Raw genomic sequence first — 24,736 nt, forward strand, 5'->3', positions numbered from 1 at the left:
GCGACCCAAGTCTCCCACATTCGACTGGTCCCCACGCCCTAGTCTACGGGTAGAGCTACCTCAAATCCCTCTGGTCCAAGCGACTAGAGACAAATAACGATGAGTATACATTTGCTGACTGACGAGTGGCACAGTCCGAACTATATTGGGTCCCACACCCCAAGCACCAGATACAGATCCAAGGGTCGCTCGCACAAATATGGGCCGATGCTTGGGCCCATGCGACGTCCATCTCTCCAGAGGAGCTCTCGAACTGCTACACCCAGATGTCCACTAGGGTATGTACATTGCCTTCGTACTGACTTCTTTTTATCCGCTCGACTATTACAATTTCTCTGTTGTTGTAGTACTAGGTCGAGAGCTTGGTCATGTACCAAATGTTTGCATTTTTGGAGCATAAAGTCCAATAACTACATGCTCCGAGCGGCTAGTCGGCGACTTATGAGGTTTGCTTGGAGCAGTTGAATGCCGAAGTTGCTCAACTGAAGGTCGATCTGCAAAAGAGTGTCGAGCAGGCTTCGCAACTGGCGAGGCTCAATAAGAGGCCAACTCTTTCCTGGCGAAGATCCTTTCGACTAATACCAGGAAGCTCCGAGCCATTGAGGACCTAGAGATCAAGAACAAAGAGGCTCAGATCCTGGCTCAAAACATGAAGGAGGTGGTTGCAGCTCTGGCTATCGAGCAAGAAAGCCGATCGGCTGAATAAGTAGCAACGCAAGAATAGCTCGCCACTAAGGATGTCGAGTTGGCCACTTTGAAGTCAGAGTTGGAGGCTCTCGACTAGCTGAAGGGCGGTGGTTATATTCCATCCACATTGACCAACAAGGTCATCAGTCGGGATAAGCTGACCGAGTCGCTGTCCGATGATATGCTGGATTGTCTGGAGTAAACCCGCACCATGCGAAGCTCATCTTGTTTTGTACTGCCCCTCGCTAACTTGTAAAAATTTTATAAGTCTTAATACATGATCATCCGTTTGGTGTATCCTTGTTTATTTGATTTTGTGTTTCATCATGCATCGTCGTTCGACGTTTCTTTGCTTTGTTGGGATGTCGCACTTTGCTTATGCATGCTTCGCCAATCGGATTGAGTAGGACTACAAACCACTTACCGTTTTGCGAAAAATTTCAAAGTGTGGTTCTGTGTCCTCCCGATCGTCGATGTAACGAGTCGCTGGAATGTCCGAGCGATCACTTCACCATTGTTGAATGATCTTATTTTAGTGGAAACTGTTGCTTCTTCGAGCAACATGTTTCTTGGTCATCCTTATTCTCGGCTTACATATTCGTCGATCCTCTTCGTTTGTTGTAGACTTGATTTTAGAGCGGTTGATCGGTCGTTATTAGTTGTAGACTCGGGTTTATAGTCGTCACTCAGGTGTTGATGAAGACCAGGGTTTAATGTCGCTCGACGATTAATGAAGACTTGGGTTTAAGGTCGCCACTCAATCATTGACGAAGACAAGGGTTTAAGATCGTTGCTCGATCATTGATGAAGATAAGGGTTTAAGGTCGCCACTCAACCATTCGCGAAGACATGGATTTAAGGTCGTCACTCGACCTTTGGTGAAGATAAGGGTTTAAGGTTGTCGCTCGACCGTCGACGAAGACAGGGGTTTAAGGTCGCTGCTCGACCGTTGGTGAAGACAGGAGTTTAAGGTCGTCACTCGACCCTTGACGAAGACAGGAGTTTAAGTTCGCCGCTCGACCGTTGGTGAAGACAAGGGTTTAAGGTCTTCGTTCGACCGTTGGTGAAGACAAGGGTTTAAGGTCACCGCTCGACTATTGGCGAAGACAGGGGTTTAAAGTCGCCGCTCGACCGTTGACGAAGACAGGGGTTTAAGGTTACCACTCGACCGTTGGTGAAGATAGGGCTTTAAGGTCATCGCTCGATCGTTGGTGAAGACAGGAGTTTAAGGTCGTCGCTCGACCGTTGGGGTAGACTAGGATTTATAGTCGCTGCTCGACTTTTAACTTGATCGATCGACACAAGAGTCTGAAATACTTGGGATTTTTATTTATTCTCTTCTTGCATCCACAAGACATACACTTATACAGATACATCTAAATTTATCCACGCACTTAGCTCTGGTCGGCGGAGATGGATCTGAACCTACTCCTTTTCTTCATAGACCATCGAAGAAGATTCCTCCCTGATAGCGTTTGCCTCCAAGCACTGGTTCTTCCGTGCGATCCTTGCTTCGGACTTGACCATCTCGACGTAGTGTCACCGAGTGGCCAGTTAGTCACCTTTGACTTCGCCCATCTCATTGTCCACCGGAAACTTATTCTTCTTGCAGAAGGTGGACACCACCGCTCAGAACTCGTTGAGGGCTGATCGGCCTAGTATGACGTTGTAGGCGAACGACGCGTCCACCACAATGAAGTTCGTCGTCCTCGTCCTCTTTAGCAGCTCCTCTCCGAGCGAAATGGTCGGTCGTGCCTGGCCGATCGGCAACACTTCGTTGCATGTGAATCCACAGAGCAGGGTCGTCATTGGCTGCAACTCGCTCCGGTCAATTTATAGCTGGTCGAACGCCTTTTTGAATATAATATTCACCAAGTTTCTTGTATCAACAAAGGTCCAATTAATAGTATAATTTATGATTACCACTCGGATGATCAAGGCATTGTCATGAGGGATCTTTATCCCTCTAAGTCTCGGGGGTAGAAGTTGATCTCAGGTCCTCTGGCCTTCTTCTTGCTGCATCCAACAGCGTAGATCTCTAGTCACCGAGCGTGCGATTTCCTTGCTCGATTGAAATCACCGCCAGCCGGCCCACCAGCAATCATTCCAATTTCTTCCCGAGTGACGTTGCTCCTGTTTTCTTCCTCCCGAGCTGGGTGTCTATTCCGCTCAGCAGAAACTCGGGTGGGACTCGTGTTGTTTCTTCACTGGGGATAATGATGGCGCCACTCAGACATTCCTATCTCCTCTTCCGTCCGTCCGGTTGATCGGCGTCTATGATGTTGATCGGGTGATGGTGACCAACGACGATGTCCTCATGGAACCTGTCGACTTGTAATCGGAGTCAAATCACAACAGTTGTGCGTGTTGTGTGTCGCCGACTGATGGAAGGAGTAGAATAGCGGCCTCCATGCCTTGTCTTTTGCAGCCTTTAGGAGACCGGCTGCTACATGCTGCATGGCATATGTTCTGGGCTCTTGGTGTGACTGGACTCCTCCCGATCGGGCCCCATTAGAGGTTGATGGCTACTCGATGGTCGTTGATTGGGCGCTGCTAAGGGCTCGACAGGCGCCTCCTTTCTCATGGTCGCTTGGGCTTTTTCCACATTTATATACTCCGTGACCCTCCTGGGTTGATGGTCGAAGTCCCCTTTGGTGAGGCCCTGATCGAAAGTGTTCACTAATACTTCTGCAGAGATCGAGGGAATGTCCATGGTCACCTGGTTGAAGCGCTGGATGTAGGTCCTCAGTGCCTCCCCGGGCCCTTGCTTCAAAAAGAACAAATTGACGCTTGTCTTCTGGTGGCGGCGACTATTAGCGAAGTGGTGTAGAAACACCGCTTGGAAGTCCTTGAAGTTGTGGATTGATCCATTCGACAATCTCTTGAACCAACGTTGTGCTGATCCGAAGAAAGTGGTGAGGAAGACCCGACACTTCACCCTGTCGGTATACTAATGAAGTGTGACCGAGCCAAGTAGTCATCCGGATTAGTAGTCTCATTGTATTCCCCGATCATCAACAGGGTGTAGTGTCTGGGCAGAGGAGCACCCAGAATCCCCTACAAAAATTGTTGATTGATCTGCTCGGGTGAATCATCTTCTCTTGGTGCCTTTCCTTTTCACACATCTCAAACAGGTGTGTCATCCGAGGAAGACCCCCGGTCCTTGTCCGCTCGACCCCGTTCCTCTGATAGAGTCTGGAATAACGCTCGATGAAAAGGGATCGACGCATTGGGTACCTCCCCATATGTGCCAGTCGACTTCTTGTTTTGTCCCCGAATGGATACATGCTCCACTCCGTCTCTATATCCTGCTTGATGTCCCACCGCTGATGTCGTGGGCTCATGCGCTTGACGCTCAGACAGCACTTGTTGCTGCTACTGTTCCACTATTCTTGCCGCTCGGGCTTGTATAAGCATGTCAAGCTCCTCCTTCGTCAGCGTCACCGTGGTGAGTCATGTTGAAATCCCATGGTAGTTTTGATGTAATCAAACAGGTTAAGTTAGGTTCTGTTGAGTTTGATCCTTGTGTCTAAGTGTACAGGAGCTTAGGAACACAAGAAGTCAAGCGGAAGACGCAGCTAGCGAGAAGGATGGCACGGGAATAGAGCCGACGGACTCGGTGCATCCGAGGGACGAGGTGCTACGAAAGAGTACGCCAATGGACTAGAAGAACATGCGCAACGTTCGGAGGGACGAGAAGCCGGAGCGAAAGCCTGCTTGAGGAGAAGGTCGGAAAATGGGTTCAGATGAGCCCTATCCTAGATGGGCGCAATCATCCAGACGATCAGAGCAGTAGAAGAACAAAAAGAAGACTGGAAATACTGCTGGAGGCGCCTTCAAAGGGAATTGAAGGTGCCTCCATGCGCCTCCGCACCTTCACTGTGGAAGGCGCCTTCCAGGGCTGGAAGGCGCCTTCGTACTGTTCAACGAAAGCGCCTTCCAGCCTTACGGAAGGCGCCTTCGACCAGTCAAATTTTGCCGTTGGCAGTAGATAAACTTTTATCACTGGAGGCGCTTTCCAACTCTCTGAAAGGCGTCCTCAAGTCACAGATAAGTTTTTTTAGGAGCTATAAAAAAACTCCTTGACCTAGGAAAGAAACAACAACCCTGGTTTTAATTTCCTAGCAACTTTCTAAGCTTTCAACAAGTGTAAGAGGTTTCCCCGCCTTCAACGAAGGAGATTTTCTTTTAGTGCTTTCATTGGTATTGGATTAACAACCACTTACATTGTAACCAAGTAAATCTAGTACTTCGTCTTTAAGTTGTTATTTTCATTTATTGTTATAGTTGCTTTTAATTAGAGTTGAAAGAACAAGAAAGGTTTATATTCATTTTTTCAGGCAATTCACCCCCTTTTGCCGGCCCAGTTGCGCCAACAAGTGATATCAAAGCCCAACCGCCTCAGAAGGACTAACCGCCGACTGAAGCATCGAAATGATAGTCGGACCGACAACTTATCCACCAAAGTTTGAGAGAGAATTTGCGTCTTGGAAGAAACGCATGGAGGTACTTTTTTAAAACTGATTTTGAATTATTATTAATATTAAAATATGGATTTATAGCATCGAAAGAAAAAAAAAGGAGTATCAATGAACCAAAAAGGAGCAAGCAAATTTCGTGGCAATTGAACGAGCTAAATTCCATTTATTGAGCGTGCTACCTCTGCAAGAAGTCAACAAAATTGGCACCTACGAATCAGCAAAGGAACTTTGGGAGAAGTTCCTGGAACTACACGAAGGTACGTGCGAAGTCAAACTCGCAAAACGAGACATACTCCGGAACCAAATAAGCAATCTTCGAATGGAAGAAGGCGAATCGATTGCTCAACTACACAGAAGAATTAAGGAGCTAATTATTAGCTTAACGAACCTCGGAGAAATGGTAACCAATCGAGACACGCTAAGGTATACTTTAAATGCATTCCTGAAAACACTGGAATGGACATCTATAGTAGACTCCTACTATATCTCTAAAGATCTCGAGGTGAGTACTTTAGAAAAAATTTTCTTGACTTTCGAATTACACAAATCTCAGTGTGCAAGATAAAGAAAGGGATCAAGTTAGAACATTGTCCTAAAGGTAAGAACGGATGATCCAAACTCTGAAGAATCAATTGATGAAGATGAAATGTCTTTATGGTAAGGAAATTTAATAAATTTATTCAATCTAATAAGTTTAAATCGCAGACGAAAAAGGATTATCGAAATAAAAGGAAGGTCCGATGCTACAACTGCAACGAAGAAGGGCACATCAAGAATGAATGTCTTAAACTAAAAAAGAAGGAGAAAGACAAGGGCAACAGATCAAACACAAGAACTTGAAAGCTACATGCGATGAATCATCATTCTCTGAGTCAGAGATCGAGGCATTCTCTGGACTAGCCCTAATGGTAAACCATCAAACAGAAGATGAAAGCAGCTCAGAGATGAGCATTGATGAAGGGGAGGATCATCAGAAGAAAGCTGTGATGAAGGGGGAGCACCAAATCACGAGATAAGTGAGATACGTGCACTATCTTCCAAGTAATATTTTAATTTTATTAAAATGCTTTGTAAAAATTTGTGCAAATTAGAAAAAGAAAGTATTGATTTAAAAAGATAATTAACTAATGCATGCCCTCTAGAATTGTATGATAATCTAATATTAGAAAATGAAAAATTGAAGATAGAAATTGAAAAATTAAAAAATAACCATGCGTTCTTGAATTTGAATAATTTTCAAAAACCAAAATCTAGAAAGTATGGTAGACTAAACTGGTATATTAGACATCACTAAGGACAAATTATGATCATATCTGAAATCTGCGAAGACGTGCGGTGGCTCAAGTGAACGACGCTCCTTGTTGAAGATATCCTCCGGGAAACCTAAAAGAACCTTTTAATGATCCTATGTACAGTGAAACAAACCAACAAAGCGTTAGTGACCTAAGACCAGGGTGAGGATCCCTGGCTAGGCCCTCCGACGCTCAAGTCAGTTTCTCTCTCAAAGGAAGAAGAAGAACAGTAACTGAAATATTTGGAAATAGAGTTTGGATGCTAGAACTTGTCTACCTTACCAACGGAAAGGATCCCTCTTTTTATACTACCTCATGTGACCTCTGTAGTCGTGAAGTAGTTCCCGGTTAGTTAGGGTTTGTTAGAAGTGAAGTTTGTTGGCGCTACTCGAAATTCCGTTCTGTTTCCCTTGTACAAAAATTTGTATAAGCACAGAACTTTTCTTAGCAACTCATGTGCTTTTCAGAAGTTAAACTTGGATTGCAAACGAAACTTAACATTATTAATCCAAGTTCAACCCATGTGTTCATCAGAAGTTAAACTATATTACAGAAGTTGATTAAATATTTATTTCAAGGATTGACTTCCAGGTCGTTGGCGAGGCACTCAACCTTCTTGGGTATAGGATCATCCACCACTTCCTAGTCAAAGCTTTTCAAAGAAATTGAATATTTAAACTCCTTACAATAAACCTTAGGTTAAACTACAGAGACCTCAATCAAATCACAAGATCGCTAGCCTTTTGTGTTGGTACTTCAGGATCCATACAAAGGAAAAATAAACTAGTACACAGCGGAAACAATTAACTAGTTATAACTTTCTTTGTAGCTTAAAGACCTCTTGATTTTCTGTTATATTTCTCTCCTCCTCTTGGACGTCGTGTGGGCGACAATCTACCAAGACGCAAAAACCACCCAAGTCATTCTTTCTTCCAAGACTTTCGGCCACCAAGGGATCAAAGCTAGAAACACCACCTCTTGTTCTTCTTTCTTCCTTGCAACCCGCCGGCCACAAGATGGTTGAAGCCTCTTGATGCCGTCGGCCTTAGGTGAGAAAGCAAGGGGAGAAGAATATGAGGGGGTCGACCACAAGGAGAATAGAAGAGGAATAGAAATTGTGCAGATGATTATTTCCTCTAAGGTACCATTTATCCTCTTTTATAATCCTTGGTAATGGCTAAAAAGGAAAGATTTTAACAACAATTAAAATCTCTCTTTTAAATTTCCTATTGTGGATGACTACAAAAGGAAAGTTTTAAAATTAAAAATCTCTCTTTCAAACATTGTAGATAGCTACAAAAAGAAAAGATTTTTAAAATTAAAACATCTCTTTTAAATCATAGTTAAAAAAAAAGGAAAGTTTTAACAAAAATAAAATCTCTCTTTTAAACCATTGTAGATAGATACAAAAGGAAAGATTTTTTAAATTTAAAACTCTCTTTTAAAATCATATGGATGACTTCAAAAAGGGAAAGTTTTTAAAATTTAAAATATCTCTTTTAAAATATTGTAGATGGTTACAAAAAGAAAGATTTAAAAAAAAAAATCAAAAATCCACTTTTAAACCTATCTTGGCCAACCCCTTACTTGGACACCAAGCAAGGATGTGGCCGGCCATAAGGATGACTTAGGTGGATGCGAGATTTTATACATAGAGGCTACAACAAGGACCTAGAGGAGGAATTGATTTTGACCTCCTGATGAGCTTGAGCTTCTTGTATTCAACCCGAACACCCAGCTTAAGTTCATCAATAATAACTCATACCACTAAAGAGTTATTATTGAACTACCGCACCAATCCCACATTACATTATGAGCTCCTTCTTATCATGAGTGCGTTAATCTCCCTGTGTTTAAGATATCGAATGTGCATTAATTAAATGAGTTACTGACAACTCACTTAATTAACATCTAGATCCAAGAGTAGTACCACTCAACTTCATTGTCATGTCGAAACTAAGTCCACCTGCAGGGTTTACATGACAATCCTTATGAGCTCCTCAAGGGAACATCATCATCCTAATAAATAGGACACAGTTTCCTTCTATAATCAATAACACACCATATAAATAATATTATTTTTCAACTTATCGGGTCTATTAATTTAACGAATAAATCTCACCCTTTGATAAATTTAAAAAATAAATACTAAGTACATGTGCTTGTTATTATATCGGGATTAAGAGTATGCACATCCATAATAACATAGGTTCTATTCTCTTATGCAGTCAGTATAAAAAGAACAACCTCAAATGGTCCTGCTCTATACACACATAGTGTACTAGTGTAATTTTATAGTCAAGATAAATTAGTACCAAATTACACTACAACCATTCCATGGTTTGTCTCAATCTATCTTGGTTGTGAGCTTCTATTTATAATTTATAAGGAACTGATAACATGATCTTCTGTGTGACACCACACACCATGTTATCTACAATATAAATTAAATAGGCAACTGCATTTAACTAAATGCAGACATTTGACAAATGTGATTCTCATTTCAAAATAAATGTTTATATAAAAAGCTAGGCTTTTAGTATACATTCTAACAAAGTCATCTTCTATACTTCATGCAATAATCCTTTAAGGAATTTTTTATACCCCATATATACTTGTTTTGTCATTTATGACTTATATTTATGATGGGGACACATCATTATAACCGAAGAAGCTTCTAGAAGATATTTCCCGTCAAATATTCTGTTGGACATGTCTCGGTAGGCTATTCAAGATGGTTGCATATATTAAGAATATTTTTTTTGTTGAACATGTCTTGGTCGGTCGTTCAAGCCGGTCGTGTGTGTGTGTATATGTATATATATATATATATATATATATAGTGCCCTTACGCTCGGTCAGACTTTACCCGGACGAGTGCATTTTGACCATAAGTCGTTGGCCGGTAATATACCATAAGTTACTATAAAGTTAAGTACCTTTACGCTAGGTTGGGCTTTGCTTGGCCAAGCATATATGAGCACGTGGGTGCTTGCTCGGCCTTCGGTTGGTCAGTAATGTACTAAAAGTCGTAGATAAGGCTAAGCGCCTTTACGCTCGGACAGACTTTGCTCGACCGAACGTATATGAGCACATGGGTGCTCGCTCGACTTTCGATCGGCCGATAACATGTTGAGACTCATATATAAGGCTAAGTGCCTTTACGCTCGAGCGGGCTTTACCCTACCGAGCATATATGAGCACGTGGGTGCTCGCTCGACCTTCGATCAACCGATAATATGTTGAGAATCATATATAAGGCTAAGTGCCTTTATGGTCGGGCGAGCTTTGCCCGGCAGAGCATATATGAGCACGTGGATGTTCGCTCGGCCTTCGATTGACCGATAACATGTTGAGACTCATATATAAGGTTAAATGTCTTTACGCTCGGGCGGGCTTTGCCCGACCGAGCATATATGAGCATGTGGGTGCTCGCTCGACCTTCGATCGGCCGATAACATGTTGAGACTCAAATATAAGGCTAAATGCCTTTACGCTCGGGCGGACTTTGCCCAGCCAAGCATATATGAGCACGTGGGTGCTCGCTCGGTCTTCGATCGACCGATAACATGTTAAAACTCATATATAAGGCTAAGTGTCTTTACGCTCGGAAGTCCGCCCGAGTGTATATGAGCACATAGGTGCTCGCTCTGCCTTCACTCGACTAGTTATATATCTTTCCTATCTTTCTCGACCTTGACCCCTCCTTCACTTGCCAGGTCAACCTATCATAACTCATATCAAGGAATATTTCTAAACATTATATACCCCCAAATTTATAATTAACCCAGTAGGTAGAAACCTATATTGGGTTCCAAAGTCAATGCTTAGACTAAATTTTTTTAAAATAGGGTTAAAATGTCAAAAAGGAAATTAAATATTAATTTCTTTAAAAAGCTTTGTCTAAGAAAATGATTGTTGTTCTACTATCCAAGAAGACCTAGTGTCTCGCCACAGTATGGAAGTCAATTATTAATTTTAATGTTTAATTAACTAACTATTAAACAATTTATTATTATAATCATTTAACAAGTTTTAAAATTCTTTAAAGGATTAGTCGAATTTTTAGAATTGATAAAATATTTTCTTTAAAACTCTTTCTTGTCAAATATAAGAAATACAAAATATGACTTTATGGAAATATTATAAGCCCCCTATAATTTATTTCAAACTTTCTAACTTTTTTTTGTTATTTTTCTATTATTTTGCTATGATTGAGGGGGGGGTGGATAGGTCCAAGTTTAGAGGGAGATTTTAAAATTTTGAATTTTACTAATACATTTGCAACATTTTGAATTTTGCAACAATATACTTAATGTTTCTATAATGTTATTTGTGCAATTTCTTTACAATATTTATTGTACTATTTTTCCTAACTTAAACTTGGGTTGATGCACATCAAAAAGGGAGAGATTGTTAGAACCTCGTGGTAGTTTTGATGTAATCAACTAGGTTAAGTTAGGTCCTATTGAGTTTGATCCTTGTGTCTAAGTGTACAGAAGTTTAGGAATACAAGAAGTTGAGCGGAAGACGTAGCTAGCGAGAAGGATGACACAGGAAAGGAGTCGATGGACTCGGTGCATTCGATGGACTCGGTGCTGCGGAAGAGTACACTAGTGAACGAGAAGGACGTGCGCAACGTTCCTAGGGACGAGAAGCCGGAGAAGAAGTCTGCTCGAGTAGAAAGTTGGAAAATGGGTTCGGGTGAGTCCTATCCCGGATGGCCGTAATCACCCAGGCGATTGGAGCAGCAGAAGAGCAAACTGAAGGCTGGAAATACTACTAGAGGCGCCTTCAAAGGGAATTGAAGGCGCCTCTGAGGCGCCTCCGTGCGTCTCCGTACCTTCACTGTGGAAGGCGACTTCCATGGCTGGTCGATGAACAGTACGAAAGCGCCTTTCAGCCCTACGGAAGGCGCCTTCTATCAGGCAAATTTTGTCGTTGCTAATGGATAAACTTTTATCTACTGGCGCTTCGCTGGAGGCGCCTTCCAGCTCTATGGAAAGCGCCCTCAAGCCACGGATAAGATTTTCTAGGGGCTAAAAAAGACCTCTGGACCTAGGAAAAAAACAACAACTCTGGTTTTAATTTTCTAGCAACTTTCTAAGCTTTCAATAAGTGTAAGAGGTTTCTCCGCCTTAAACGAAAGATATTTTCTTTTAGTGTTTTCATTGGTCTTGGATTAACAACCACCTAAGTTGTAACCAAGTAAATCTGGTGTCTCGTCTTTAAGTTGTTATTTTCATTTATTATTATAGTTGCTTTTAATTAGAGTTGAAAGAACGGGAAAAGTTTTTATTCATTTTTTCAGGCAATTAACCCCCTCTTGCCACCCCCACTGCGCCAACAAGTCTTCCAGCGTCTTCCATCTTCTCATTTTGAATGCAGGATACGTTCCCACAAACGACGTAAAAATGATCCTGTCTGAAAATAGGGAGGTGGAAAGCTGGAGATGTGGCTGCTGTGCTAACTAGTTGTAGACTGCGTCCGCTCTGCAAAACAAGTAACGTCAGTGTCGAACCAGGGAAGGGGTTCCCGGTGTTGGCCCTCCGACGCTCAAGTTAGTCACCAGAAATGTAGAGGAAAGCGAAGCAACAATAATCACAAGCGTAAACAGTAATCACGCGTACCTCCGCCGGTTATGCACCCCCATTTATATAGAGCTCTGGCGGGTGACGTGTATGCTCCTCGAGACGTGGACACGTTCTCCAATATGTCCCTTGAAGGGACCTGTCAAGAAAGTACCTCTGGCACTCTACCTTAATAGAGCATGCATATCTCTAACAAGACAGTAGAAACTTCTGTCGTACGATCTGCTTGTCGACCATGCCTCGTGTCAGCGACACTATCTCCCAGAAAGATATCAAAGGATACGACAGTGGTCCCGCTACTTGGCCGAGCGGGATAGCCGCTCGATCGAGACTCCTCAACCTCGTTGATGGTCAGGTCGCATTGCTTGGTCGAGCAAGATAGCCACTCGGTCGGGACACCTCCGCTATGTCGTCCTCAGCTGCTCTTCCCTGCAATGATTGAGTGTAGTAGCGTGTTCTCTAGTTCGGACAAGCTATCCGATCCCCTTAGCGTCCTGCTGCTTAGCGTCCTGCTGCTCTACATTGAGCGTCTGGTTATCTTATCATATTATCCAAGCTAGATGATTGGCCCGCCTGGACACTTATCACCCGACCGGCCTTTGTAATTGCCTCGACCAGCCACTTTAGCCGTGCTTCGCTTGCCCACCGTAAGCGAGCCTTTTAACACCTTGATGTTGACCATCTTGACTTTGACTTCCAACTCGACATTTGACCAGTGCTAGATGAGCCCCCTTCTATCGCCGCATCACTCCTCTTATTGAAGTATTTGAAGCATTTAGGCTTTCAATATCACAGTTGACACTTGCACTTTTTGAATCGAGTAAGATTGCAAATTTACACAACAGCCATGATAAAACCTAATTCCGATTATGTAAGCCATACATATAGATGTGGAAAAACGGTGAAGAAGTGATAGTGGATATTCATTCTACTTCTGCAACTCTTGTTAGGCACTGATTAACTTCTTATCTGCTTGTGGGGTTTATTAAGCCACTAACCTGAATGCTCATCAGGGCAGCCTCCACATCTCGCATACGCGCAAAGTTGCTTTACTCAACATCAAAGGGACTGATTCAGGCATGAGCTCGATGGCAAGCAGCAAAAGGATTTTAACAGATACTTAAGTATCTACCAGACAAAACTGCATTAAACCGGTGCTTAAAGGAGAGTCCCCTAATGTTAGTATTGGGGTCGTGTGTGTGTGTATATCCTCAAACAATGGCTGCTCTCGATGCGATACTATCTCAAACTTGATGTGCTAGTCTTGGGATCTGCTTAGAAGTATGTGTTTGCTGTTGCCTTCGCCATTGATCATAATTTAGTCTATATTAGAACCTTTTACAGAAAGGCCTAAATTTAGAGAAGGACAAAACGAATTCTTTTGCTTCCTTTTAACTACATCTATTCATTCGCCAAATGAAACCTTCATGTGTCAAGTTTTTACCATTTTGTAAGCTTTCATTGTTTCAGTATTTCAAATTTTCCAACAAGTTTGTGCTTGTGCAACGAACTCGTTGTATTCATAGACATGATAAGCATTATGCCATAATGTTGTTACATTTGCCTTCACTTGAGAAGGTAAATGAGAGCTAGTGAATGTCCAACATAATGGCAACCAACAACATTAAAGGAATCTAACTTACAAACACAACCTTATCTCAACCCTTTATGTAATGATATTGCTAACATTTTTGGGTTTAATGTAACTGGAATCCGGGAAAAAAAATGGTTCAGAAATTGCTAATGTAGTATATAAATCAACAATAGATATGGAGAACTACGAAAATGTCAAAATTCCATGGAAATAGGAAAACAAACTTTGATTTTCAGAAATTGCTATTCTGTCTGATTAAGAAAAACATATAAATACTCATCCAAGATGATTAAAATCTTTCTTTCCATCGATGCTAACAAAAGAGCTAATGGATGAAGAGGAGTACGACTATGAGATGATGTGCAGCTAGCTAACCCGAAGTTTAATCCATCAACGACCATAATTAAAAATTCCCCCATAAGCAGTACAAACATGAAAAAAAAAAACTAGATATCATTTAGATGTTAAAAGACACGGTTGATTACCAAAGACAGGAAATAAAATAATAATAATAATAAAAACATTAATCCACTTTCGATCTCACCAGTTGACCTTTCCAATGAATATAGGAGGAGAAAAGGGGGGAAATATACCCGTATAATTCAGTGGCAGATTTGGAACCGTTGTAGAAGACAAACCAGAGCACTACAAGGATCAATATGTCTGATCTCGTTAAGGTCGCACCAATCTAGTGAATCAAAAAAGAGCTTGTGGAATCAGCAAATTGAGATAAGGATCCTGAAGATGGGATTGAATTGTTAAGCATCAAGTTAAATTCTTAGCATTCCAGCATATAATTGCCAAGTCCTAAGATGACAATAGTCATGAGAGCAAGCTCGACAATTAAATTTAGATTGAAGGAAAAAAGGCACCGCCTCCAATGTTTCCTGTAAATTGTCGCAGCAGCTTAATACTTGTAACTATCTGATGGCAACTGAGGAATGACATCAAAGCAGCTTGACACCGGCTTCTCTCACACTATCTATGACAGCCTTCACCTTCCCATGGTATTTTTGTTCCCTTTTCAAGAACGTAGACACAGCAGGAATACCCTTGAGTAGGAGACGCTCCCCCAATAGCTTACCAATCTTGGCAGCTGCTGCGACATCTCTTGTGGACTCCATGCTCGGCCTGAGTAGTTTTTCCTGTGAGCTTGCTGCAGCTGCAACTGTAGCAGTCGGGGTGTGAATAACTTGGGCGTTCACATATTTGTTTGTGAAGTGCATCTTCAGAACATAAGGCTTCAGGTAGTTGATGATCCTTGGCGGCCTGACAGGAGGAGGAATGACCATTTCTGGTATGGGTAAAGAACCTGAAAGAAGCCAAGTGGAGCATCATATTGTAGAAAACATAATCCCCCAACCCAGCCCTCACCTTGCACCAAACACAACAATCAACAAGGTGACTCTAAAGAAGAATGGCAAATTGTCAATTCCTATTGTGCATTTCATTGCAAAGTATAGGTTATGTCTAGGCAAATGGGGAAATATAAGAGAGAGAAGAACATATGGATAGAAGATTACGAGAAGAGTCTTTTTTTTTTAATCGTGTTTCCTAGAAATGAAGTGAACAAGGGTAGTAACACAAATTTTAACCTCATATTCTACCTTGCCAATAATGCCCTTCATTCCCTTTCATCTTTCCTTCAAATTTGTGAGTTCCCTTGCACGAGTGACAAACATCTACTCTCACACTGTAGAACTCATCTCATTTGGCAATAAAGGACTTGAGTAAAGTTACAGTTTTTTCCACACACACACACACACACACACATATTTGGGATATGATGAACATTCACACATCGAATAATCTTCAATCTTGGAAATTGGATAACATAAAGTGCAAATTGTGTTAAAATAATAGATTAGACAAAACATTGCTTGTGTTGTACCATATCTAATGGGCATGGAGCCTCATGCACCACATAGATTTAAGGATTGACACATATGAGGGCATGTATGAGTTTACTGCCCTAACTCAGATTACATTTTTTGTATGCTGTATAAGAGGCCCAAATATAACAACTAAAAGATAGGCAAAAAAATTAAAAGGTGTAGTTTAAAAGTCAGACAAGCATCTATTCCACCAAGTGTCTCAATCCAAGTGTGTGCTTCCGCAGCGCCTGAAGCAAAATAAATGTTCTATTAACCTTACAGAAAAGTCCTAGTAGGTGAGGTTGACAGGATACTAAGCAACGGAAATCTTAGCAGATCTAGATATTAGGCACGTAAATCTAGATGGATCAAGGTAGACCGGACATTTGACAAGATGGGGTCAAGGGGTTAGCGAGGACTGGACTTCAAATCAAAAGAAAGACCTGGCGGATCAAATAATCAGACATTGAGCAGAGGAAACCCAAACAAATCTGGAGAACTAGATGTTTGGCAAATGATGAGTGAAGGTAAGCTCCTGGAATGGAGTGGAGTGATTCCTCTGAAAAGAAGAACAAGTGAGAACGAGTCCTCATTATGGGGACAACCTTAGGCATCGATCTGACTAAAGGTCCAACTTGGATCCCAAAGTCAAGATCGGACAATTATGGAACTATCTAAGTAGGAATAACATTATTTTGTGTATTCTATGCTAATTCTGTTTTGTAGAGTTTAGATGACCAAACGAATTTACACATAGCTATGAAAAGCGCATGCTTGACTGCGCCTAGGCACAGCCAGGTGCGCCATTTACGCTAGGTCAGTGACTCAAGCGCAACACTTAAATGAAATGCGCTTAAGCATGCACCTTTTAAGAGGTTAAGGCTCGCTTAAGGAGCAATTTTTCTCACCTTATTAATGTTTTAAAAATAGGTAGGCCATTAATAAAAGCTCTTCAAACAAGAAAAAAAACCTGCAATGGGATACATTTATGAGGCAATGGATAGGGCTAAGGAAGCTATTGCTATCTCATTCAATAGCGATGAAGATAAGTACTTAGATATTTTTGATATAGTTGACAAAACATGGTCCATACAACTCAATCGACCTTTGCATGCAACTGGTCTTTTTTTTAAACCTAGAGTTCTATTTGGATCCTAAAATACAAAATGACACAGAAGTTGTGATGGGTTTGCATAAGTGTATATCTAGGATGTGTGAAGGTGATGAACTGCAAGATAAAATCACAGATCAACCACCAATGTATAAGAGGGTTGGAGGATTTTTTGGAATGCCCATGACCATTAAATAAAGAATCAAAAAGTCACCCGGTGATCATTTTTTTTCTTAGCATATCATAGGTAATGTTATTTAAAACGACAATAGACCAAAGGGTGCACTTAAAGTTGTGAAATTCTCAAAAGGCGCACCTAACTTTTAGATTTTCCAAAGGGCACATTTGTTTATCATTTTATCCCTCCGGCCAACTACAATGTTGCATTTAAAGAACACCACTGTGGTGTTGGATTTCAAAGAATAGCACCACTATGGCAGTTGAAATCATCACCACTATGATGCTGATTTTTGGAAATCAGCACCACTTTGATGTTGTATTTTGAAAATCAACACCATAGTGTTGTGTTTTTAATACAGAGGGGTAAAATGGGAAACAAATGTGTCCTTTGGGAAATCTAAAAGTTAGGTGTACCTTTTGAGAATTCCGCAACTTTAAGTGCGTCCTTTAGTCAATTGCCAAATTTAAAATTGGCAGCTCTTATTTAATTTCAAATTCAATATTTGCTAGCTGAATGGTGGTCAGCTTATGGGTGCTCCGCACCTGAATTACAAGCATTTTCCATTCTATGTCTGACATGTAGTTCATATACTTGTGAATGAAACAGGAGTGTTTTTGAACATGTAAGTATAAATATTTATGAAAATACTAAATAAATTATTATAAAAAATAAAATTAACATAATTTTTTGTTTTGTGGGAAGCTTCATTCTAAAAGACGAAATAGGTTGAAACAAAAAAGACTAAATGATTTAGTTTTTATTAAGTATAATAGGGCTTTCAAGCGTCGATATGATATGCGTGACACTATCAATCCTATTACTTTGGATGAGATAGATGATAGTAATAAATGACTGATGGAGGATTAAATGATAAAACTGACGAAGAAAGTAATTTAGTATTTGATGATGACAATTTAACTTGGAGTGAAGTTGCACGAGCTTCTGGAGTTGGTGAAGATGACTACAGTTTTAGATCTCGAGCTTCATCATCTTCAAAAGAAGTAAGGGCAACTTCATCAAAAAGAACTAAGAGAAGATTTTCTACAAGTCAACTTATTGATGAAGAGGAGGAAGAATTCGGTCTTGAGGAAACTAATGAAGATTCTAGATACAAATTTAAAACATGCGGTGATGATAATAATGATATGATTGAGGAAGATGATGAAGATTTTAATGATTTAGATATTTGAAGTTTGTTTTTTTCTTTAATTTGAAGTTTGATTTTAAAGATAAACTACTTCAATATTTGAATGTTAGTGAATTGTATATTTACATTATTATTTAATAGTGTAAATTAATAGTGTAAACAATAATTGGTATCAGAGACGAGCATTATTCACCACTCCCACACATCTAGCATTTCTAAACGATCCTACAATTGGTATCAAAGCGGGGCTCTTTGAATTGATATAACCACCATTCGAGCAAGTTGGTTTTTCAGAGTTTTTTTTGTTGTAAATTTTTTCTTTTCTATCTTTCTCCAGCACTACTTACCCAAGACAAAGTCTTGCAATATTTTTAGTCGTTTTTGTTTTGTAAGTACTGTCCATGGCCCATCAAAAAGGCTTAAGCATTGTTCGCCCCCTCTCTTCTACGTCAATGATTTTGGGTACTGGAAGGGGCGGATAGAGTATCATTTGAAGACTCAGGTGGATATGTGGATCATAGTTCAAACTAGATTCACATTACCCACAAACAAAATTGGTGAGCCACTCGGATGCGAGAAGTGGACAAACGACATAAAAAAGAAGATTAAAGTAAATGCCAAAGTGATTCAAATTCTTCAATATGGTTTATCCAAAGAAGAGGTCAATCGCGTTGGCCTCTTCAACAGCATGAAGGACTTATGGGACAAGCTGATCGAGCTCCACGAAGGAACCAATGCCACCAAGGTAACCAAAATAAACTTGTATTTCAATAAACTATTCAATTGTAAAATACAAGATGGCAAGACTGCAAGCCAGTTGCATGACCAGATCAAAGACATACTCAACGAGCTACACTCAATCGGACAACCAGTGGAGAACCACGACGTCATAAGGCATTGAAACCTAGGACATTTTATGGGCATCTATGGTAGATGCATACAAGGTTTAAGGAACCTTTCAAAAATTAAATTAAACGAATTATTTTCTGAATTCGAATTACATAAATAGACTAACTCAAATCAAATCAAGAAGGTGTGACTTTACTTGTAGGTTAAATTAAGAATAAGGAATCCAAACCCAAGAACCGACCTAAATCGAAATCCGAAGATGAATTAGATTCAGACAAAGACAACGAAGAACTCATTTAAAAAATAGTCAATGTAGTCCAAAAAATAATTAAGAAGAAAGGGTTCACCAAGCGAGAGATCAAGAAGGTGATCCAAGCAAAGGAAAAGAAATTGGGTCTGAACCGAACTACAAAACCCAAGTCGGAAGTGACTTACTAAGGATGCAATTAAAAGGGTCACTACAAAGTCAATTGCCCAAACACAAAGGAAGTCAAGAAGCACAAGAAGAAGAAAATCTGAAAAGAAACATGGGACAAATCGTCATTAGAGGAATCGGACACAAAGGAACAAATTCAAGCAAGCTTCATGGCTCTACTGGCGAAAGAACAAAAGGTAGAATCCAAGTCCAAGCCTGAGTTCGAGTCCGAGCTCGAGTCCGAACCTGAGTCTGAGTTCGAGCTTGAGTCACAGATTCGTATTCGAGTCAAATCTACAAGAAGAAAAGGTAACTTCTCCCTTAGTCAATAAGCTTATAGTATAATTTCATATTTGACTAAGAAATTAGCTATGTCCAATGTTGGAAGAGGTCACTCCTTGAGGAGGTTAAAGCTCTTAAGGAGAAGACTAACCCAAGTCCCTCCCTCAACTGACTAAGTTCAAGAAGAAACCTCAACTCAAGTTCAAAAGCTTGAAAAAAAAAGAATTCTCTTTTGAAAAGTTTAAGAACTCAAGAGACCATTGGAACGGTTTACATCGGGGTGGTCCAACTATTTGAATATGATACTTAGAACTCAATGAGCAGTATACAACAAATCCATACTTGGATTCAAAGCTAAAACATCCAGAAATTAAAAAAAATACGCAACAATCAAATTGCAATCATATCAAACTATGAAACCCTAGATAATTGAAAATCCAATCGACTACAACAAGAGCAGATGAAGATGAAAGAAAAATTGAAGAACTAAACAACGATTACTAAGAAATCGGAAGATGAAAAAGTAATTCAATTAATAGGAAAAAAATAAGATCCAACTGAACATAACAAACGATTTAAATATAAAAATTTAAAAATCAGAACAATCTACTGCAAAACAAAAACAGGATCGAACGATCAGCATACGACACTCTTGTTGCAATTAAAAATACCCAACAATCAAGTTGCAATCATATCAAACTATGAAACCCTAGCTAATCGCAAATCCAATCAACTACAACAAGAACAGATGAAGATGAAAGAGAAAAAACGAAGAATTAAACAACAATTACTAAGAAATCGAAAGATGAAAAAGCATACCTTGAATGCAGAGAAAGACGAGAAAACGCGCAGCTCTTAGTTCTTATAAAGATAGGAAGGGGACTGCCGGATTTCCGTTCTCTCAGTTTCTCTGCCGGCGATCCAGATAAAGATAGGAAGGTGAGGAAGAGGTTGGAGCGGCGAGGCGGATGAGAATGGGAGAGGGACGTAGGTTTTACGAGAGAGAGAGAAGTATCTGACATCTCCCAGCCGTTGGATTGGTATTTCATTTAAGGTGAGTATTTGACTAATACACTTAAATTGAATTGTTTGATGAGCTGATTAATTCAGTTCAATGACGATTCCATTGTGCAAAAGGTGGGTCCCGCCGCCCAGCGGGTCCCTAGGCCTGGCCTCACAGGGATTCTAGGAGAAGGTAAATCAGCGGTGAATGTTGGCCTGGGTAAAGCGTGGTGTCTCCGGAATTTAACACAGCTGACCTAGATTATTCATCCAGTGCGCGTCCGTGGACCTTCGACCCTGCGCGTCCGTGAACCTTCGACCCTACGACTCATTGTACAAGGATGTCACGCCTTAACCGGTTGATCCAGCCCGCGGGGGCAGTTCAATGACGATTCTAACGTCTTATAACCGTTGCTCCGTCGTATTGGCATACATACGATAGCAAATTCTCGGTAAACTCGAGATAAATATATTTTTATGTGTTAGTCATTATTCTAAAGATTAATAATTACTCGTGAATTATTTCGTATTGATCCTGAGACGAATTGACAAAAACGTTAGGACAACAAACATATTCACCTTTTAACCCCACTACACAATACATACGGTAGCAGACTCTTTCACGGAACTTTCTGGATTTATTTTAGCCGCCCAATTGGGCTCTTTAATTTTTCCGGTCGTATTTTCTATTTTCTGTTCAATTTTTCATTACTGAAGTTAATTTGCATTCAATTTCAATTATTTTACTATAGTTTCTTATTTTTTAAATAAATAAATAAATACAGTCATTTAACGTCACTCTATTAAAATTTTAAATATTCATAATTTAACTATTATAGTGCGGATCTCATAGTTATTATGATTTATTATCGAATCACTCTTAAAATTTAATATATATTTTCGCACATAATTTTATTACCCTACACATCTATTAAACATGTATATTAATTTTTTTAGTCTAAATATTATATCTAAATCTTAAAAAAATTAGCATCGAGTGTTTATGGATACTCACAAATGGATATACTGTCAGACACCTAATGATTCCAAGCGCATAGATTCATTTAGTAATTTTTTTATTTTTTTATTTTGAAATATATTATATGTATTTAGATTTAAGATTTAGAAATTAGGTTATAATGAGTTTGAGTCAATAAAATTTTTTCTCTAGGGTTCATACTTTCTTCTTGGGTTATATTATTCAAGATTAAAATTTTAGATGCTCATAATGTATGTTATATATATTTAGGATTTAAGATTTTAGAATTAAGGGTTGGGTTATAATAAATTTAAACTAATAAAATTTTCCTTTTAGGGTTTAAGCTTCTCTCTTAAGTTATAGTGTTCAAGATTAAAAATTTTAGATGTTCATTAGGGGTATGATGTTCATCTTTAAAAATATATATAGATATACCTTGCACATCCGTTCAGTGCACACTCCTAGTGATTCTCACAGGTCCGGGTACATCTCTAGACGCTCTAATTCACTTTATATATATATATATACACTTTTGATATCCTACGCGCCCACGCAGGATATCACTGATTTTAGTTTTTTTTTTTAAATTTTTGAATTAAAAATAATTAAAATATTTTTTAAAAATTTTATTTCTAGGTTCAGGTTTTGGGTTATAGTATCAAAGCTATTTTTTTTAGAATTTACTTCTAGGGTTCAGCCTTTGAGTTATAGTATCAAAACTATTTAGGGTTCGGACTTTGGGTTATAGTATCAAAACTATTTTTTTTTTTTAGATTTTACTTCTAGGGTTCAGGCTTTGGGTTATAGTATCAAAACTATTTTTTTTTTTTAGATTTTACTTCTAGGGTTCAGGCTTTGGGTTATAGTATCAAAGCTATTTTTTTTTTTTTAGATTTTACCTCTAGGGTTCAGACTTTGGGTTATAATATCAAAGCTATTTTTTTTTTATATATTTTACCTCTAGGGTTCAGACTTCCCAATTAGGTTATAGTGTTTGGTTTTAAAAAAAAATAAAAAAAAATAAATTTAAGTATTTATTGAGTATTGTAATATGTTGAGGGGATATATTAATGTATTAAAAATTTATATAAGGAAATGTTAATTTTTTTAATTTAAAATATTAAAAAAACTATTAATTGATCTCCTGCGCGACACGCACTGTGCGCGTCGCGCAGAAGATCAAATATATATATATATATAACTGGAAAGTCGGGAAGGTGACGTCTCTACTAATTGGATGAGAATCTCGCTCATATCTGCAAGACAAAATCAAACCAGGGAAGGGGTCCCTGACATTAGCCCTCCGATGCTCAAGTCAAAGACATGAAGGAAAATGGAAAATGATAGAAACGTAGACTCTTATTTTTCTTGCCTTTTCCTCATACCTAGCATGCCCTTTTATACCTTTCTTAGCGACCTTCCATCTTCCCCTGTTTAATGATATTGATTATCTTCAGAAGGCATCTTTGTCTTGGCTTCTGTGCATTTATATGACAGATGGAGTGTTCTCCTTTGCTTTTTCTTCCTCAAGACTCATAGTCTTCTCCTTTATTATTTCGCATGACTGATGTCGGTGCCATATCCGATCGGACGGGTGGTCCGCTCGGACTGATTTCCCACCGACCGAGCAGTATCATTATGATCGGTTGATGTAGTCACTCCTGCTCGGATTAGCCTTGCTTGAATCCTGATGTTGACCACTTTGACTTTGACCTACACTGTGACTATTGACTTGTGTCACATAAGCTCTTATCTCTGCATCACAAGTCTTCCCCTCAAGTCTAGTCGAAAGATGCTGCAAGTCCGACTGACTGGATAGTTGGTGCCTTAATGCCCGATCGAACTATGCGCGGTCCATTAACTGCTGAGAGCCCTTGAACCAACACCACTCGGCTTACTTTGCCTTTGCCGATTGGGAAGATTGTGTGTCGATCGAGAAGATGGTGAGCAATACTTCTTAAAATTTTTGACCTTCACTGTATCCCTTCGGGCGAGGGTGATTTTGGTTGGCGTCATTCGAATTTCTCAAAATCCGCATAAATTCTCGAAGATTATGGATAAGCACACAGTCATACCTTTTTAATTAAGGGCTTTAAATGTGCCTGTTGATTGAAGGGCAGGTGTCCTATACTGCCGCCGCATGCCTGATGTGACAAGCGAACATCCGCCTGATGACGTGACGTGTACCGTTTTCAAATTCAGTGGTTGGATTTGTTTCTAAGTTTGTGTACTCTGGATCTGATGGTTGCCGTCGATCAGTCGCAAGCTTTATAAGCCTCGCGTGTGCCGTCGTCGTCTACTTCGTTCTTTTGTCTTCAGATTTTGCCGCTGTGTGTTCTTCTCCGGCGATTTCGCCGCTGTATTCTCTTCTCCGACGATCTTTCTCCTTTCTTGTAAGCCTTCCTTCTCATTCGGATATTTTGGTTGTTTCTTAGCGCCCTCTTTCTCTTTTTCAATCGAACTTGTTGTGTTCTTGTCGATCTTTGTTTCCGATGGTGAGTTCCTCTCAACTTCCTGTCCATGTTCCTGGCCTCTAGTACACCTCCATCGAATCTAGATTCGACAGGGGTGACGCAGAGAGCCTAAACTCTATATATGAAATTCCTCCGGACTATGAAATTGTCCTTCCTTCTTCATCCGATCGGCCCTATGAGCTACCTCTGGGCTTTCTATGTTTCTTTAGGGACTAATTTACTACCGATCTGTGGTTCCCTGTCCACCCCTTCTTCTCTGTTGTTTACAAATACTTTCGTATTTCTCTCCACCAGCTAGTGCCGAACTCTTTTCGACTGCTGTGCGGCATTGTAGTCCTTTTTCGTTTGCACGACATTCCTCTGTTCGCCCGACTCTTCCACTACTTCTATTATCCAAAACTGTCCAAGTCGGGGACCTTCCTATTCCAAGCCCGAGTGGGCTTGGTCTTTTTCGATAAGATGCCGTCATGCAATAAACATTAGACGAAATATTATTTTTTTTTTGTCTAATTCCCCGATCGACCCGATTTCCGACCGGTTGGAAGCTAGAGGTTGTGAATCCACCATCGCTCAGCAGGTACAAGGGCCGATTAGACTACCTTCAGGCGGCTTCTAGCTTGGCTAGTCAGAAGTATAATATCCACAAGTAGGGATGTAAATGAGTCGAACAGTATTAGGCTCGAGCTTGGCTCGTTTAAGTTATATTCGGGCTTTAAGTTATATTCGGGCTCGAGCTCGAGCTCGACTCGTTTTAGAATTATCAAGCTCGCGAATAGT

The 24,736-nt window shown here is 40.0% G+C and overlaps 1 protein-coding gene across 1 annotated transcript; it reads right to left on the reverse strand.

Moving 5' to 3' along the window:
• Positions 1-14,369: 14,369 nt before the first annotated feature.
• LOC121971434 (50S ribosomal protein L18-like) lies at positions 14,370-20,491 on the reverse strand. Its single transcript, XM_042522698.1, has 2 exons — positions 20,324-20,491; positions 14,370-14,957 (listed from the first exon to the last, which is right to left on the reverse strand). Exon 2 carries the CDS (start codon positions 14,935-14,937, stop codon positions 14,593-14,595), a length of 345 nt encoding a protein of 114 aa, XP_042378632.1. The 5' UTR covers positions 14,938-14,957; positions 20,324-20,491; the 3' UTR covers positions 14,370-14,592.
• Positions 20,492-24,736: the final 4,245 nt, after the last annotated feature.

Source organism: Zingiber officinale, chromosome 4A (genome assembly GCF_018446385.1).
Source record: "Zingiber officinale cultivar Zhangliang chromosome 4A, Zo_v1.1, whole genome shotgun sequence".
Classification (NCBI taxonomy): Eukaryota; Viridiplantae; Streptophyta; class Magnoliopsida; order Zingiberales; family Zingiberaceae; genus Zingiber; species Zingiber officinale.